This window comes from Hylobates moloch, unplaced genomic scaffold (assembly GCF_009828535.3).
Source record: "Hylobates moloch isolate HMO894 unplaced genomic scaffold, HMol_V3 SCAFFOLD_17, whole genome shotgun sequence".
Classification (NCBI taxonomy): Eukaryota; Metazoa; Chordata; class Mammalia; order Primates; family Hylobatidae; genus Hylobates; species Hylobates moloch.
Window position 1 is genome coordinate 79,354,045 of NW_026652292.1, and position 14,122 is coordinate 79,368,166.

At 45.8% G+C, this 14,122-nt stretch overlaps 1 protein-coding gene across 4 annotated transcripts in view; it reads right to left on the reverse strand.

The window, feature by feature from the left end:
- AFAP1 (actin filament associated protein 1) overlaps positions 1–14,122 on the reverse strand; it is a 175,988-nt gene that overhangs the window by 52,580 nt on the left and 109,286 nt on the right. For all 4 annotated transcript variants that reach the window (XM_032135443.2, XM_058430237.1, XM_032135441.2 and 1 more), the window contains one exon: positions 2,242–2,337. In XM_032135443.2, coding sequence (XP_031991334.1) covers positions 2,242–2,337 — 96 coding nt within the window. The remainder of the gene's footprint in view (positions 1–2,241; positions 2,338–14,122) is intronic.

Consider the following 14,122-nt stretch of genomic DNA (forward strand, 5'->3'; position numbering starts at 1 on the left):
AACACATGTGTTCAACTCGGAATTCGAGGGGCAATCCCTTAAGAGCTGCAGTGAAGGAATGAGCGCCACTTAGTGGGAAGCTGAGTTCCAGGCATACAATGCCCTAGAGCTGGCACCGCCCTGGCTGTCACACCAGGAACGGCCCGGGCAATCCAGGGCAATAGGTCCGGCCAAGTGCTCAGGGTACTGCCTTAGAAACCAACATAATAAAGCGGAATTGCCAATTCTGGTGTGAGTGCGTGGATGAGGAACTTGGATGCAGTATGATGGGAAATGAAATCGCATCAACCTTTTGGGAAAGCAATTTGATTTTCAACATGAATCAAAATCTTAAAAAAGAAAAAGAGGTCTATCCTTTGGTCTAGTAATTCAGCTTCCAGAAATCTATTCTCAGGTAATAGGCAGAGAATCAGCAAAAATTATGCAAAAGATGTCAAGTACTATTTTATTTTAGATGGCCAAAAAAGGACAAAACAGGCCAGGTCCAGTGGCTCACACCTGTAATCCCAGCACTTTGGGAGGCCAAAGTGGGCGGATCACGAGGTCAGGAGTTCGAGACCAGCCTGACCAACATGGTGAAACCCCCGTCTCCACTAAAAATACAAAAGTTAGCCGGGCTTGGTGGAATCCCAGTTACTCAGGAGGCTGAGACAGGCGAATCACTTGAACCCAGGAGGTGGAGGTTGCAGTGAGCCAAGATCGTGCCATTGCACTCCAGCCTGGGCAACAAGAACAAAACTCCATCTCACAAAACAAACAAAAAAACAAAAGGACAAAACAACTAATGGGGGGGCAGTTACATAAGTGACAGTGGAGTCATACAAATTTGACATTAAGCTAATGAAAATGTAAAAATGTTTCTGGCTTAAGATTGTTAAAAAAAAACCCTGGAAATTTGCTAATAATATAAAGGTTAAGTGGAAAAAAAAAAAGCAGTATAAGAAACTTTATGCATAAGCTTATCCAAACCATAAAAAAAAAAACCCTTGAACTCAGGAAAGAGTGGTTAATATATCAGTAGTGTGTTAAGAGGAGCTGCATCCTCTATGTGCTGTTGTAATGAGTGACTTTTTTCATCCCGTTTATGTTTCTATGAGCTTTCTGAATTTTCTAAAGTGAGCAGAGATTAGTTTTATAGTCAGGGAGAAAAACAGCCTGTTCCATTACGGTATGAGGATGAGGACTGTGGTGTTTAATTTTACGTGTCAATGTGGGGGGCATCTGGGGATTAGATTAACATTTAAATTAGGGAGCTCTGGGTAAGCAGCCTGCCCTCTGCAATGTGGGTGGGCCTCCTCCAATCAGTTGAGGGCCTCAATGGAACAGAAACACTGTCCTCCATGAGCCAGTGAAATCCCCCTAAATTCCTGCAGACGCCTTCACACTTCACCTGCACCATCGGCTCTCCTGGGTCTCCGCCTGCAGCCCACACTGCAGGTTTCAGACTTGCAGGCCCCATAATCATATGAACTAATGCCTTCTAAGAAATCTGCTTCTACATACATACATCCCATTAATTCTGTTCCTCTGGGGAATCCTGACTCATACGAGGACAGGCAAAAAGAGATCTGTCTCTTCACTGGCAGAAGGCTAGAGAGGGACGGCTCAGAAAGTCCTGGGGACACCAGCTGCCAACAGAAGGTTTCATGGCAGGAAGCCAGGGGTCTCCAAGGAAACAGTATCAGTTGGATTTAGACAAGCAAAATGCAAGCAGAGCAGGGCCTGTGGCGTCACAGTGATGGGCTCCGTACATTTCTGGCAAAAAGGGCTGTACAGATGACAGGCCATCCCCGCCCACTGCTGTGCCCCTCTGCCTTCCAACAAGCAACAAGAGTGCAAAGCAAAGGGAGACAGAGACACATCCTGGTCTGCTGGGAAGAGACCTTTGGGAAGGTACATTTATGAAGTGCCTGCTGTATTCCAGAAGTAGACAGGCTTGCCTTCAGACTTCAGCTCTGCTGTTTAATAGCTATGTGACCTTGAACAAGGCCCTCACACCTTTAAATCCATTGCTTCCTCTGTAGCTGGGAGTAACAACACTAACCACACAGTCTGTAAAATGACTAATTCAAGCTTAGCACAAAGCAGGCAGTTAAAAAGATGGGAAACACGATTGCATTTTTTCTTTTTTTTTTTTTAACTGGAAGTGCTGAAATTCTCAGAGAATGTTATCAAGCTTTGAAGGAGACCCCAATCTACTACAAGGTCACTGTCCCCACCCAGCAAGAGCAGCGCCCTTACCTTCTCCAGTTCTGCCTTGTGCACCGGGGAGCTTGGTGGAGGAGGACACTCTGAATCCACGGGCCCACTACAACCACTATAGGCTTCTTTGATCACCTATAAAAAGCACAGACACTTTGTGAGTGTGCCCAAAGGCAGAGATACTTAAAGGCTTGAACTGTGAGTTGTACAGACAGAGGCACATAGCGTGGTAGGGAAATTCATGGGCTCAAAGCACCTGGCTCTGAGTTCCAGGATGCCAGGTACTCATTTGTTCACCCACCCATGCATTCATTCACCCAACGTCTATCAACGCTGGTACTAACATAGGGCGTAGAACATGCAACTACATTTCCTGCTGGCGCGGAGTTTCATTCCATGTAATTTATACATTGCCATGAACAATAAGGGTCACCAAAAGAATGACAGCAACATGAGACCGCAGTAAGTGCCACAAAGAATACAAGATGGTGGGTGGCTACTTTAGATCAAGAGACTGGGGGGCCTTATGCAATGACGCTGAAGAGTCCAGCCTGTGAACAAGTGGCGACGGGAAAGGCTCTGGGCGGCAGGAACAGCTGGTGAAAAAGCCCTGCGGTGGATATGAAGAGTTTGGGAATAACCCGAAGTGCAAACTGGCAGGAGGGGAGATAGAGAACGTGGTAGGAGATGAGGCGGGAGGCCAGTAGGACACTTCAGGCCCAGAAGCAGACAGACCCTAGGAGCATTTCAAGGAGAGGAGGGACTGGATTCAAGAGCATTGGCTCAGGACCTACTGCCTAGGTTTAATCCCGGCTTTAACCTTGGACAAATCAATTAACTGCTGTGTGCTTCAGCTTCCTCATCTGAAAAGTGCAGGTGCAACAGTGCCTACCTTCTGAAGGTTAAATGCCCCAAGACAGGGCCTAAAGCATAACCAGCACTCAATTGTTAAAAGGCTGTAGAAAGCACTCTAGTTGCTGTGGGAAGAAATAATTATACAGGGACAACAACAACAGAAAAGCATAGGGAAATCCGTGAGAAGCCATTGCTGTAGCTGTGCAGGTGGCAGCAGGGGCTGGAGTGACCACATTGAAGACGGAAGGACAGAAAGGAAGTCAGGAGGAACCTGAGGGAGAATCGCCAGGCCCAGCTGGACTGGACACAGGGCTTGAGGGAAAGAGCTGACTCCAAGGTGACTCCTGGATTCTTAGCAACTGGGTGGTGCTATTTACTCAAAGGAAGACTGGACAGAGAAATGGGCTGGGTGGAGAGAAGCCAGTTTGAAGTCAACAGCAAACTTCTAGTCAGAGCTAGAAATAAACTGGGAGCCACTGGCAAAAGGATAATGCTCACAGCCTTGGTCTGGATGAGTTTAGCAGGGAAGATGGCAAGACAGAGAAGAACAGAGATCAGGGAGAAGGACCCGGACCCCGTTGGTGTCAAGGAGTAGCGTTAAAGGAGAGAAGCTGGTAAAAGATGCTGAGCTGGAAGGCACGGGAAAGCAGGCGGAAAACCAGGAGAGCACAGTCTCCAAGAAGAGGGAAAAGAGAGCTCCACGGAGGGAGATGAACCCAGAGAGAGAGAGAGAGATAGACAGCCGTGACTCCCTAAGGGAAGTGGAGAGACTAGGAGTGGGGAGTGGGGTGGAGGAGGAGATGAGCAAAGGAAGGCGTTTCCAAAGTGTTCCTTCTCCTGCTGAAGGATGCTTCCATTTTAATGAAAGGCAGAGTGAGGATGTGGAGGGAAGAGGGAGGAGGCAGAGAGACCAGCACATCCTGTCTGATAGAGTCCACTTTCTCAGTAAGACTATCTGCTACCAGGCCAGGCGCAGTGGCTCACACCTGTAATCCCAACACTTTGGGAGGCTGAGGCGGGCAGATCACCTGAGGTCGGGAGGTCGATACCAGCCCAACCAACATGGAGAAGCCCCATCTCTACTAAAAATACAAAATCAGCCGGGTGTGGTGGTACATGCCTGTAATCCCAGCAACTCAGGAGGGTGAGGCAGGAGAATCTCTTGAACCCAGGAGGCAGAGGTTGCAGTGAGCCGAGATCGCACCATTGCACTCCAGCCTGGGCGACAAGAGTGAAACTCCATCTCCAAAAATATATATATATACATATATCTGTTACCAGCTGTGTGGCCTTGGGGAAAAGTATTTAATCTCTCAGAGCTTCAGTCTCCTTCCTAGCAAGGGAGTAAGTGTGAAGATTACCTGTCTTGCAGGACTATGGTTAAACTGAGACAGTGAGATCCGCTATGGAAGAAGTCTAAGCCAGCATGTGGCACGTGTACATTCAAACCATGGAAGCAGCACCATCATTACTGTGAGCATTTTCATGACCTATGATAAGAACTCAGAAAATGATTCTGGACTAGACTTCCAGATGCAGGGATGGTGAGCCTGCAGGTCAGGATTCCGTGCACGAGGGCTTTCCCAGCTGCCCCCTGCATGCAGTCACCACGTGTTTCTCCAACCCCTACTGAGCTCATCAGCACCCAGGCCCACTGTGGTCACGGGGGATGTGCAGCAAATAAGACAGACAAGGTTCCCGCGCTTGCAAAACTTACATTCTTAAAACTGAAAAGTTAGCAGGCAAAATTTTCAAAATGTCTTCTATTCTTTTTAGGACTAAGCTGCAATTTCAGTTAAACCCAAGCTTCTTCCGGGCAAAAAAGAAACACCAAAGTCCCAGATATGTGTGTAGTAATTTTGCAATTGGGCTTCCACAGACAGATCCAAATTCCCTCAGCTTGTGCTGGTGCTGGGATTAAATCCAAGGCCTGACAAGAGACCAGGATAGTGTTTCCAGCCATTTTGTTCCTCAGCTGTTTTATGAAAAAACAACAGAGTGATGTCCACAGTTGAGACTACAAAAGAGAAAAAGAAAATGAAAGAAGAAACCCAGAGAGCTCGCTGTCACATCTCCTCTTTGCTAATGCCGAGGTGTGGAGGCATTGAGCAAACCTGAGCCTCAATGCAGCGATCTGTGTGTGAGATCTCTCTCGTTTCTCTCACTTTCATGCTAATTGCTTTTTTGGTCTTTACTCTCTCACCTACCCTAAGGTGATTATTAAGTCTCCAAATGACAAGGCAAATTTGTATTTGATTTGAGGACAAGACTTTTTCTTTTCACTAGGGAAGGCATGTTCACGCAATGGAAAGCTCCTGAGCTTCTGCGTCAAACCCACCTGGGTTTAAACCCCAGGTGGACCACTTGCTGTTTATGTGAAGCTGAGCAATTTATTCTCAGAGCCTTGCTTCCTTCCTCAATAACACGCACAAAATAATATCTCAGGGGGTCATTGTGAAAACTAAACGTTAAAACAAATGTGAAGTATCCAGCCCAGTATTTCTCCCCTAACAGGCATTAAGGAAACTGAACTCTTCCCACGATTATATTTAATAGTGTTAAATAAATGAAAATGTGCTTCCATTATACAAACGCACCTGACATACTCTTCATTTTACACTAAAAGACTGTACCCTATAAAACATAACCTGCCAAAACCCATGATGTCTGGCAAATGTTTTTATTCAAAAAAACGGTTGTCTTTTTTTTTTTTTTTTTTTTGAGACAGTCTCGCTCTGTTGCCCAGGCTGGAGTGCAGTGGCACGATCTTGGCTCACTGCAAGCTCCGCCTCCTGGGCTCACGCCATTCTCCTGCCTCAGCCTCCCAAGTAGCTGGGACTACAGGCGCCCACCACCACACCTGGCTAATTTTTTTATTTTTATTTTTAGTAGAGACGGGGTTTCACTGTGTTAGCCAGGCTGGTCTTGAACTCCTGACCTCGTGATCTGCCCGCCTCGGCCTCCCAAAGTGCTGGGATTACAGGCGTGAGCCACCACGCCCGGCCCCTCTTTCTTTTTTTTCAATAGGGGAAGGATCTACAAACTTCTTTGGCAGCAGTACTGCAATTATTCCCAGCAGCCTCTTGGGCGGGGTGGAGGGGCTGGCTGTGTGAATGGTGTCTTCTGGAGGAGCTGTGCTTTTTTATATATCGCTAATAGAACTCATCTTTCAAGATTCAGCTGAGGTCTCCCATCTTCAGGAAGCCTGCTCTGGCCCTTCTGTGTGGTCCATGAGGCAGGACTCCCCCTCCACACATGCCCACAGAGGCCTGTGTCTCCTACTAAGTTGTGCTTGTGTTCATAGGAGGGTCTGGGCCTTGCTTTTGTCGCTGTTCCCAATGCCTACTTCGAAACAGCAACCAAAAGTTTGATTAAAGGGAAAACAATGAGGGAATGAAGAAAGAAATTGGAATTAAGATTTCCATGAAGAAAAAAAACAAGGAAAGAAACACAGAAGGAAAGAAACGTAGGCCATCACTAAAATAAGTAGAGCCTCATGACCAAGCTTCCCCAGGCCTCGGCACTGGTTTCTAAAATCCTCAAGAGGAAAAAGTGTTGTGTTGTGTGTTTTTTAAAGGCAAGTAGATAAAAGCCATCTGGCGCATACTCACTTTCCCACTCAGCCCTACCCTAACACACACACCCTGGCTAAGCTCCTGACAGACTCGCCTGGTCCCTGGAGTGTCCCCATCCCTCTCCTGTTCCCATCAGCTCCGACTTTCTAGCAGACAGACGAGGCTGCCTAGCATCCAAGCAACTCACGTCATCGCCTTTCCAAGAAGCCTTTCCTGGTACACCCAACCATATAATCTGAATGCTTAGAATCGGGAACACAGACAAACGATCTACATTTGCTCTCTAATCATTAACTTCTCTCCCAGCTAGAACTCACATTGCCCCAGGAAAATAACAGCATCTCCAACAGCGCTTGGGAGGATCGCATTCAGCAACCCAGAGCAGGCCCAGGATCAACCTGGGCCCCGCGAGGGGGTCGCTCATGGCATCCCAGCTTCGTGGGACTCTCTTCCCCCAGGCGTAACTATGTCCAAGGTACGAAGAAAGGCATTGCTAAAAACATGCATCAGCATAAACCAGTCTTTATTCCCACAAAGTTTTTCAACCAGTCGGAGAGGTCAGGTTATTTTCATGAAACTGTCTTTCTACTTTGGATCTCTGTTGATTGCCAAGCTGCACCTGCAGAGTTAAGTCAGAAGTAATAAGTAAAACACTGATCACTCCAATTCTTTGAACAGCTATAAATGAGGCTTCTATTAATATATTTCTACTTGAAGAGCCATGTCCTGTGAGGTTCAATGTGTATTTAAGAGAACTGGATCCAAATTCAGAATCGCAAATCCTCCAAAAAAACAAATTGTTATATATTTTGTGGTATTTTGTTTGCTTTTAACTTGAGCCTCGACTCCAGAAACACAATCTCTGCACATTTTTTAAGGAAATCTGACCACTCCATTTCTGGGAATATTGGCTCTTGTCTTCTGTTTGACCCCTACACAAAGGCTCATGTTTTCAGCATTTGTGTACACACACACACACACACACACACACACACACACACACAGAGTCAGTTAATTCTGTCAAGAACTGCTAGTAATGGAAATTGCAGACAGACAGCAGAAACAAATTTGGCAGTAATTCTTGCATAAGAATGTGCAAAGTGAAGCACTGGTTAAACACAGTTCCCATGTTTTTTTTAGACTTGACAAAGGGCGTGTGCAACTTCATTAAAGATTTTTAATGGTTACATTAAATTTATGTTTCACAGAAAGTCAAATCTCACATGTTCTCACTCATGTGGGTGCTAAATAATGCCTACACATGAATGGAGAGTGGAGAATGACAGCAATGGAGGCTGGGAAGGCTGAGGGAACCGGAGGGAGGGGGATGGTGAGAAATTGGTTAATGGGCACTGAGGGAACAGGAGGAAGGATGGTGAGGAACTGGTGAAGGGTACAGTCTACATTATTTGGGTGATGGATACCCTGAAATCTCTGATTTGACCACTATGTAATCTATGAATATAAATTTATACAGATCTTTTCCAAAGCTGTGTTTCTAAAGACTGAAAGTCTGGTTCATTAGTTCTGAACAATATGGGATAACAGCAGTTTATATTAATAAAGGACTTGGCATTTGTATTATAAAACAATTCATGTTAGAGACTTGTTAACCCTAAGGGATAATACAAATATTATTATCATTCACATTTTCACTGTTTATTATAGTTCTAAGAATGCATTTATATCATGCTTTCATTCTACCTCTTTGAAAATTCTGATAATTATTTCCACTTGATAGATAAATGGGAAAGGGTTTATTGCCCCAAAATATCATAACGAGTTAATGGTATTCCAGGAATGTACCCTACGCTTCCAGACTCTTGCCCACCTTTCCATCACTCTAGCGCACTACCCTTACCCACCTTTCCATCACTCTAGCGCACTACCTTCTAGCTCACCGGGGGCTGTTCCTTTTATGCGGCAGTTCTTTAGTTTTTAAAAAAATCTACCTCAGTCACCCAGATGTGGCCTTTACAAGGTGAAATAAAGAGCTACAGTAACACTGACTTCTTTCAAATTAAAAACAGATCACTTTAAAGTCATCAGCTATTTGGAAAGTAACCACTATATTCCCAAATAAACCACTAGTCAAAGAAGAAATCAAGACAGAAATTGGAAAACATTTTGAGCTGAATAATAAAAGTACAAAATATCGAAACATAGAGGGTGCTGTTAACACTGTGTGTAGAATGAGACATGTAGCCTTCAATGCATGTATAAGGAAAAAAGGCTAAAAACTCAATTATCTAAGTGTACACTTCAAGAAGTTGTAATAATTACACAACTTAAGCTAAAAAAAAAAGTAGAAGTAAAATAATAAAGAAAAAGAACTAAATAAAGTAGAAAATAATCAATCACACTACAGAAAAAAAATTAACATAGCTCAGAAAAATATTTTTTGAGAGAACTAATAAAACTGATACACTTCTGGCAAGACTGTGAAGAAGAAAAGGCGGCACAGGGCATTTTTACCTCCAGTTACCACACAGAAGAGCATGCAAGACCATCGCTCCCACCCTGACAAATAAAACAAGTGGATATGCTTAAAAAAAAAAGTCCTAGTACATCTGAACCCTTCTGAGCAATGAAGATGCAAAAAACCTAAATGAACTAAATCCTAAAAGTGAAGGGTCCTTTGTAGGAAAAAAGTGACCCACAGGCCCCCTTCTAACTAGTAGAATGGTGGGCGAGGGGGGAACCCACCATATATGGGACAGGGAAGAAGCCAGCCAAGTTCTCACTGTGTGGGCTGGCATACCTGTTGACAATTCAAGGCACCCCGGTGACAGAATGAGTCCACAGTCACCTGCCAACTCTGGGTATGCAGGTACAGCACAGAAGCTGGAGCCAAGGAAACCAGTTCGGAGAGTCCCCAGCCCACCGCGCCGCCCCCAGAGGCACAGCCCTTCTCCCAGGTGCAAGGCAGTCGCCCTACAGGGGAAGGCAGGGAAGCGGAGAGAAGCCCCTCCCGGGAGGCCCAGGTTTCCCAGAGCATCCACAGCTGGAGACACAGCACGGCACAGAGGGATTTCGCCCAAGGCACAAAAAGCCAGAGGCAAGACTGCAGAGAAAAGAGACCACTTAGCAAATCAAAAAGCTGGCCGGTAGGCCAAAAACAAAATCAAGCTGGTTTAGAAAGCTGGCACTTGTCTGCAGCACACAAGAGAGATCTTCAGATTTTCACCATGGGTCTTGGGTCCTGGGCCATGCCATGCCAATGACAGGAAACTCCTGATCCAACACGTCAACGGTTTGGAAGGCAGTAGCGGAGGGAGGCAAGGTGAAGCTGCAACAACCTGCAGCCCCTCCCCACCTGCAGGAGAGCCAGATACAGGCTGCCGGTGGGGAGCAGGGCAGGAGGCAGGCACACCCTTCTCCAGGGAAATTCGACTCTCGACTCTCGTCAGCCTCTGCTGTTCTTCTGCACAAAATGCATGGAATGTCATGGAAACTCCTGAGACAAATTCTTTTTTTTTTTTTTTTTTGAGACGGAATCTCGCTCTGTCACCCAGGCTGGAGTGCAGTGGCGCGATCTCCGCTCACTGCAAGCTCTGCCTCCTGGGTTCACGCCATTCTCCTGCCTCGGCCTCTCCGAGCAGCTGGGACTACAGGCGCCCGCCACCATGCCCGGCTAATTTTTTGTATTTTTTTTTAGTAGAGACGGGGTTTCACCGTGGTCTCGATCTCCTGACCTCGTGATCTGTCCGCCTCGGCCTCCCAAAGTGCTGGGATTACAAGCGTGAACCACCGTGCCCGGCCACCTCCTGAGACAAATTCAACAGAGGCAGCCCAAGAGCTGGGCCCGATACTGGAATGACCAAAGATGTTAAAATAACTAAAATAAAAAAATGCTGAAATAGCTCATGAAAAGGCAGGTGACATAAAGAGATGGAGAACTTCAGCAGAGATGGAAACGATTTAAAAAAAGAAAGAAAGAAATGCCAGAAGTGAAAAATGGATCTCAGAAAAGATGACTTCATCAGATGGGCTGAAGAGCCCACAGGAGAGGAGAGGACCCATAAGCCCGAGGACAGGTAAACAGAAGTGTCCACCCAAGCTGAGCCATGGAAGGAGTGAAGAAAACCACAACGCAGTATCCACAATCTACGGGAAGTATCGGAGGACCCAGCATACCCACAGATGCAACTTCAAAAGGAGAGGAGAGGCCGGGCGCGGTGGGCCACGCCTGTCGACCCAGCACTTTGGGAGGCTGAGGCAGGTGGATCACCTGAGGTCAGGAGTTCGAGACCAGCCTGACCAACATGGAGAAACCCCATCTCTACTAAAAATACAAAATTAGCTGCACATGGTGGTGCATGCCTGTAATCCCAGCTACTCGGGAGGCTGAGGCAGGAGAATCGCTTGAACCTGGGAAGCAGAGGTTGTGGTGAGCAGAGATGGTGCCATTGCACTCCAGACTGAACAACAAGAGTGAAACTCTGTCTCAAAAAAAAAAAGTAGAGAGGAGAGAAAAATGAGGCAGAAAAAATGTGTGAAGAGAGGATGGCCAAAAGCTTCCCAAAGTGAAGCTTTTGAGAGACACCAACCCACAGAACAAAGAAGCACAACCAACCCCGAGAAAGAGAAAAACCCACACCACCGCACTGAGACACATTGCAGTCAGCTGCTGAAAACCAGATGTGGAGAACAAATCTTAAGAGGAGGACGGGGGGAAAGGACACTCCACACCCAGAGGACCAATGGGCACAAAGGGCGTGACGTCCCATCTGAGCGAGGGAGAAATGAAGACCCAGACAGCCAAGGCTCCGAGAGTTGACTTCCAGAAGATTCGTTGTATAAAAAAAGGTTTTTTTAAATTTTGTTTTAATAACTACTTTGGGGTAAAAGGAAATGAAACTGACTGAATGCCCAAATCTTCAGGAGGAAACGAAGGGCACGTGGAAGGTGAATTCACCCTGGTGAATATTAAAGACGTGGCTTCAAATGTGTGTGTCCACAGGATTCAGGTTCCGCAAGGACAATGGATACAGTAAACGTATTGTGATTCTTCCTTGAGAACTCTGGCAAAGCCACTATGGTATCTGCACAGCACATTAAAGCCACTCTGTTCACCTAGGGCCGCTTGAAACCACAAGATGCTAAGAAATCCCTCCAGCGTCGCCCCCACGCCCCCCGGCTGGCTACGTGAGCTTGGGATCCACCAGCACCAGGACTCTGCTACATCCTGGTGAGAAAAGGAAAGCAGCATCTTCAAAACTGCTTCAGATGGTTGCCTTAGGGTGTTTTGGTTTATTTTGAAATAGGAGACAGCAGCTTATTCACCATGTTGTTCTTCTTTCAGGGGACACAGGAAGAGTCTGTCTCTCAGCCTCCCCCACAGTTTGGCCAAAGGAGTGTGGGAAGCGGTGATGTAAGTCCATTTCTTGCCCCCAGAAACATCCTGCTGTCATCAGCTGTCCGGCCTGTTCTCTGCGGGCGTGTGCAGAGCCTACTGAGATGCAGAGGTGGTGGCAGAGGAAAAGCAACAGTGGTAACAGCAGCTTATACTTATGTAAGGCTCATGACATGCTTTCTGCCATTCTGAACACTCTCTGTCTTAGCATCTCGTCCTTACAATAGCTCTAGAAAGCAGATAGCATTATTATGCCCCCCTTTACAGATGAGGAAACAGAGGCACTGAGAAGTCACATAGCTTGTCCAAGAAACATACTGCCTAACGGCTGGGGCTCAGGTCATAGTCCCAGGAGTCTGACTCCAGTCTGTGCTCCACCTATACGGTCTGATATGGTTTAGCTGTGTCCCCACCCAAGTCTCATCTTGAATTGTAGTTCCCATAATCCCCATGTCTCGTGGGAGGGACCCAGTGGAAGGCAACTGAATCATGGGGGCGGTTACCTTCATGCTGTTCTCGTGATAGTGACTGCGCTCTCAGGAGATCTGATGCTTTTATAAGGGGCTTTCCCCTCTTTTGCTCCACACTTCTCTCCTGCTGCCATGTGAAGAAGGATGTGTTTGCTTCCCCTCTGCCACGATTGCAAGTTTCCCGAGGCCTCCCCAGCCAGGCGGAACTGTGAGTCAATGTAACCTCTTTCCTTTATAAATTACCCAGTCTCCAATATTTCTTCACAGCGGCACGAGAAGACTAATACACTATCTCTCAACACAATACTGGCTCCCAAGTCCTTTTCCTGGCTGTGTTATATTACGCTGAACTTAAGAAGCAAGTATAAAAATCAAGTAAAACTTTATTCAAAGTGGCTGTGGGATGCCATTTACCCTAACTGCCTATCTGACTACAAAAAGACTTATTTTCTCTGATATCCTACCACTTCCCTGAGGCCTCCTCTTAAAAGCAAATGGGGGCGCTGAGCAAGGGTAGCGATTACCAAACCTGGCTTTGCCTCAGCCATCTGGGAACTCCTTAAAAACAGAATTATAAGCAAATAATACAGACAAAAACAGCAAAGGATATAAACACAGTTCACAGAAATACTGATACAACTGTAGGCTCTTAAACCCTATAAAAAATACTCAATGTCATTCATAATAAGAGGAGTGCAGATTACAACTAGATTGAGATACCATCCTTCCATATCAGACTAGCAAAAATTCACAAGTTGGCTAACACACTCTATTGGCAAGGCTACAGGAAGAAAAGGAACTCTGATATACTGTTGGTGGGGGGGAAAATTGGTAAACCTCCTAGGAGAGTGCCTTTGCTATACATCAAAGTTATAATACGAATGCCAATAACCTTCATGGAAGTGATTACTCTTTCTGAGAATTTAGCCTACAGACCAGCAAAAGTGTGAGATGAGATAAGCATAAGGTTATCTAATACAGAATTGTCTGTCATATCAAAAGACTGAAAGCAACCCAATGTCCATAAATGGGAGACAGACTATTTTTTTGAAGTATGGTCTATTCATACGATAAAATGTCACAGCCTATAACAAAGAAAGAGGAAGTGCTCTATTCTCTAAATTGCAAAAATCTCCAAGATACTTTGTTTAGGTGAAAAAAAAAAAACAAGGTCCAAAATGCTGCACTCTTTCTAGGGGGGGGGGGAGGGGGAAGCAGATGAAATCTGCATTGCTATTTGCTTGCCTATGTGCAAGGAAACTCTGAAAGAATACACACAAAATAGTAACTCTCTTGCACTGCTGGGAGAAGGAGAATTGTAAAATAACTTTGGAAGACAATCTGGCAGAGTCTGGTGATGCTGAAGGTGTGCACATACTAAATAAGGCAATTCCCATGTAACAGGTGCATCCTAGAGAAGACATGAAACGCGAGGCTGTGGGACACGTGCTGGAAGATCTCACGGCACCCAGCCTGCAGTAGCAACAGCCCGTGAGCACACTAAGTGGCCATCAGAAGCAGAATAATTCTGAGTGAAAAAAAACAGCTGCAGGGTTTGTGGAGTTTGAAGCCATTTACACAGAAATTCTAAAACGTGAATAAAGTATCATTTACCATGAATGGGTATATATACATATAAGTGAAAGGTTTTTTTTATTATTGTT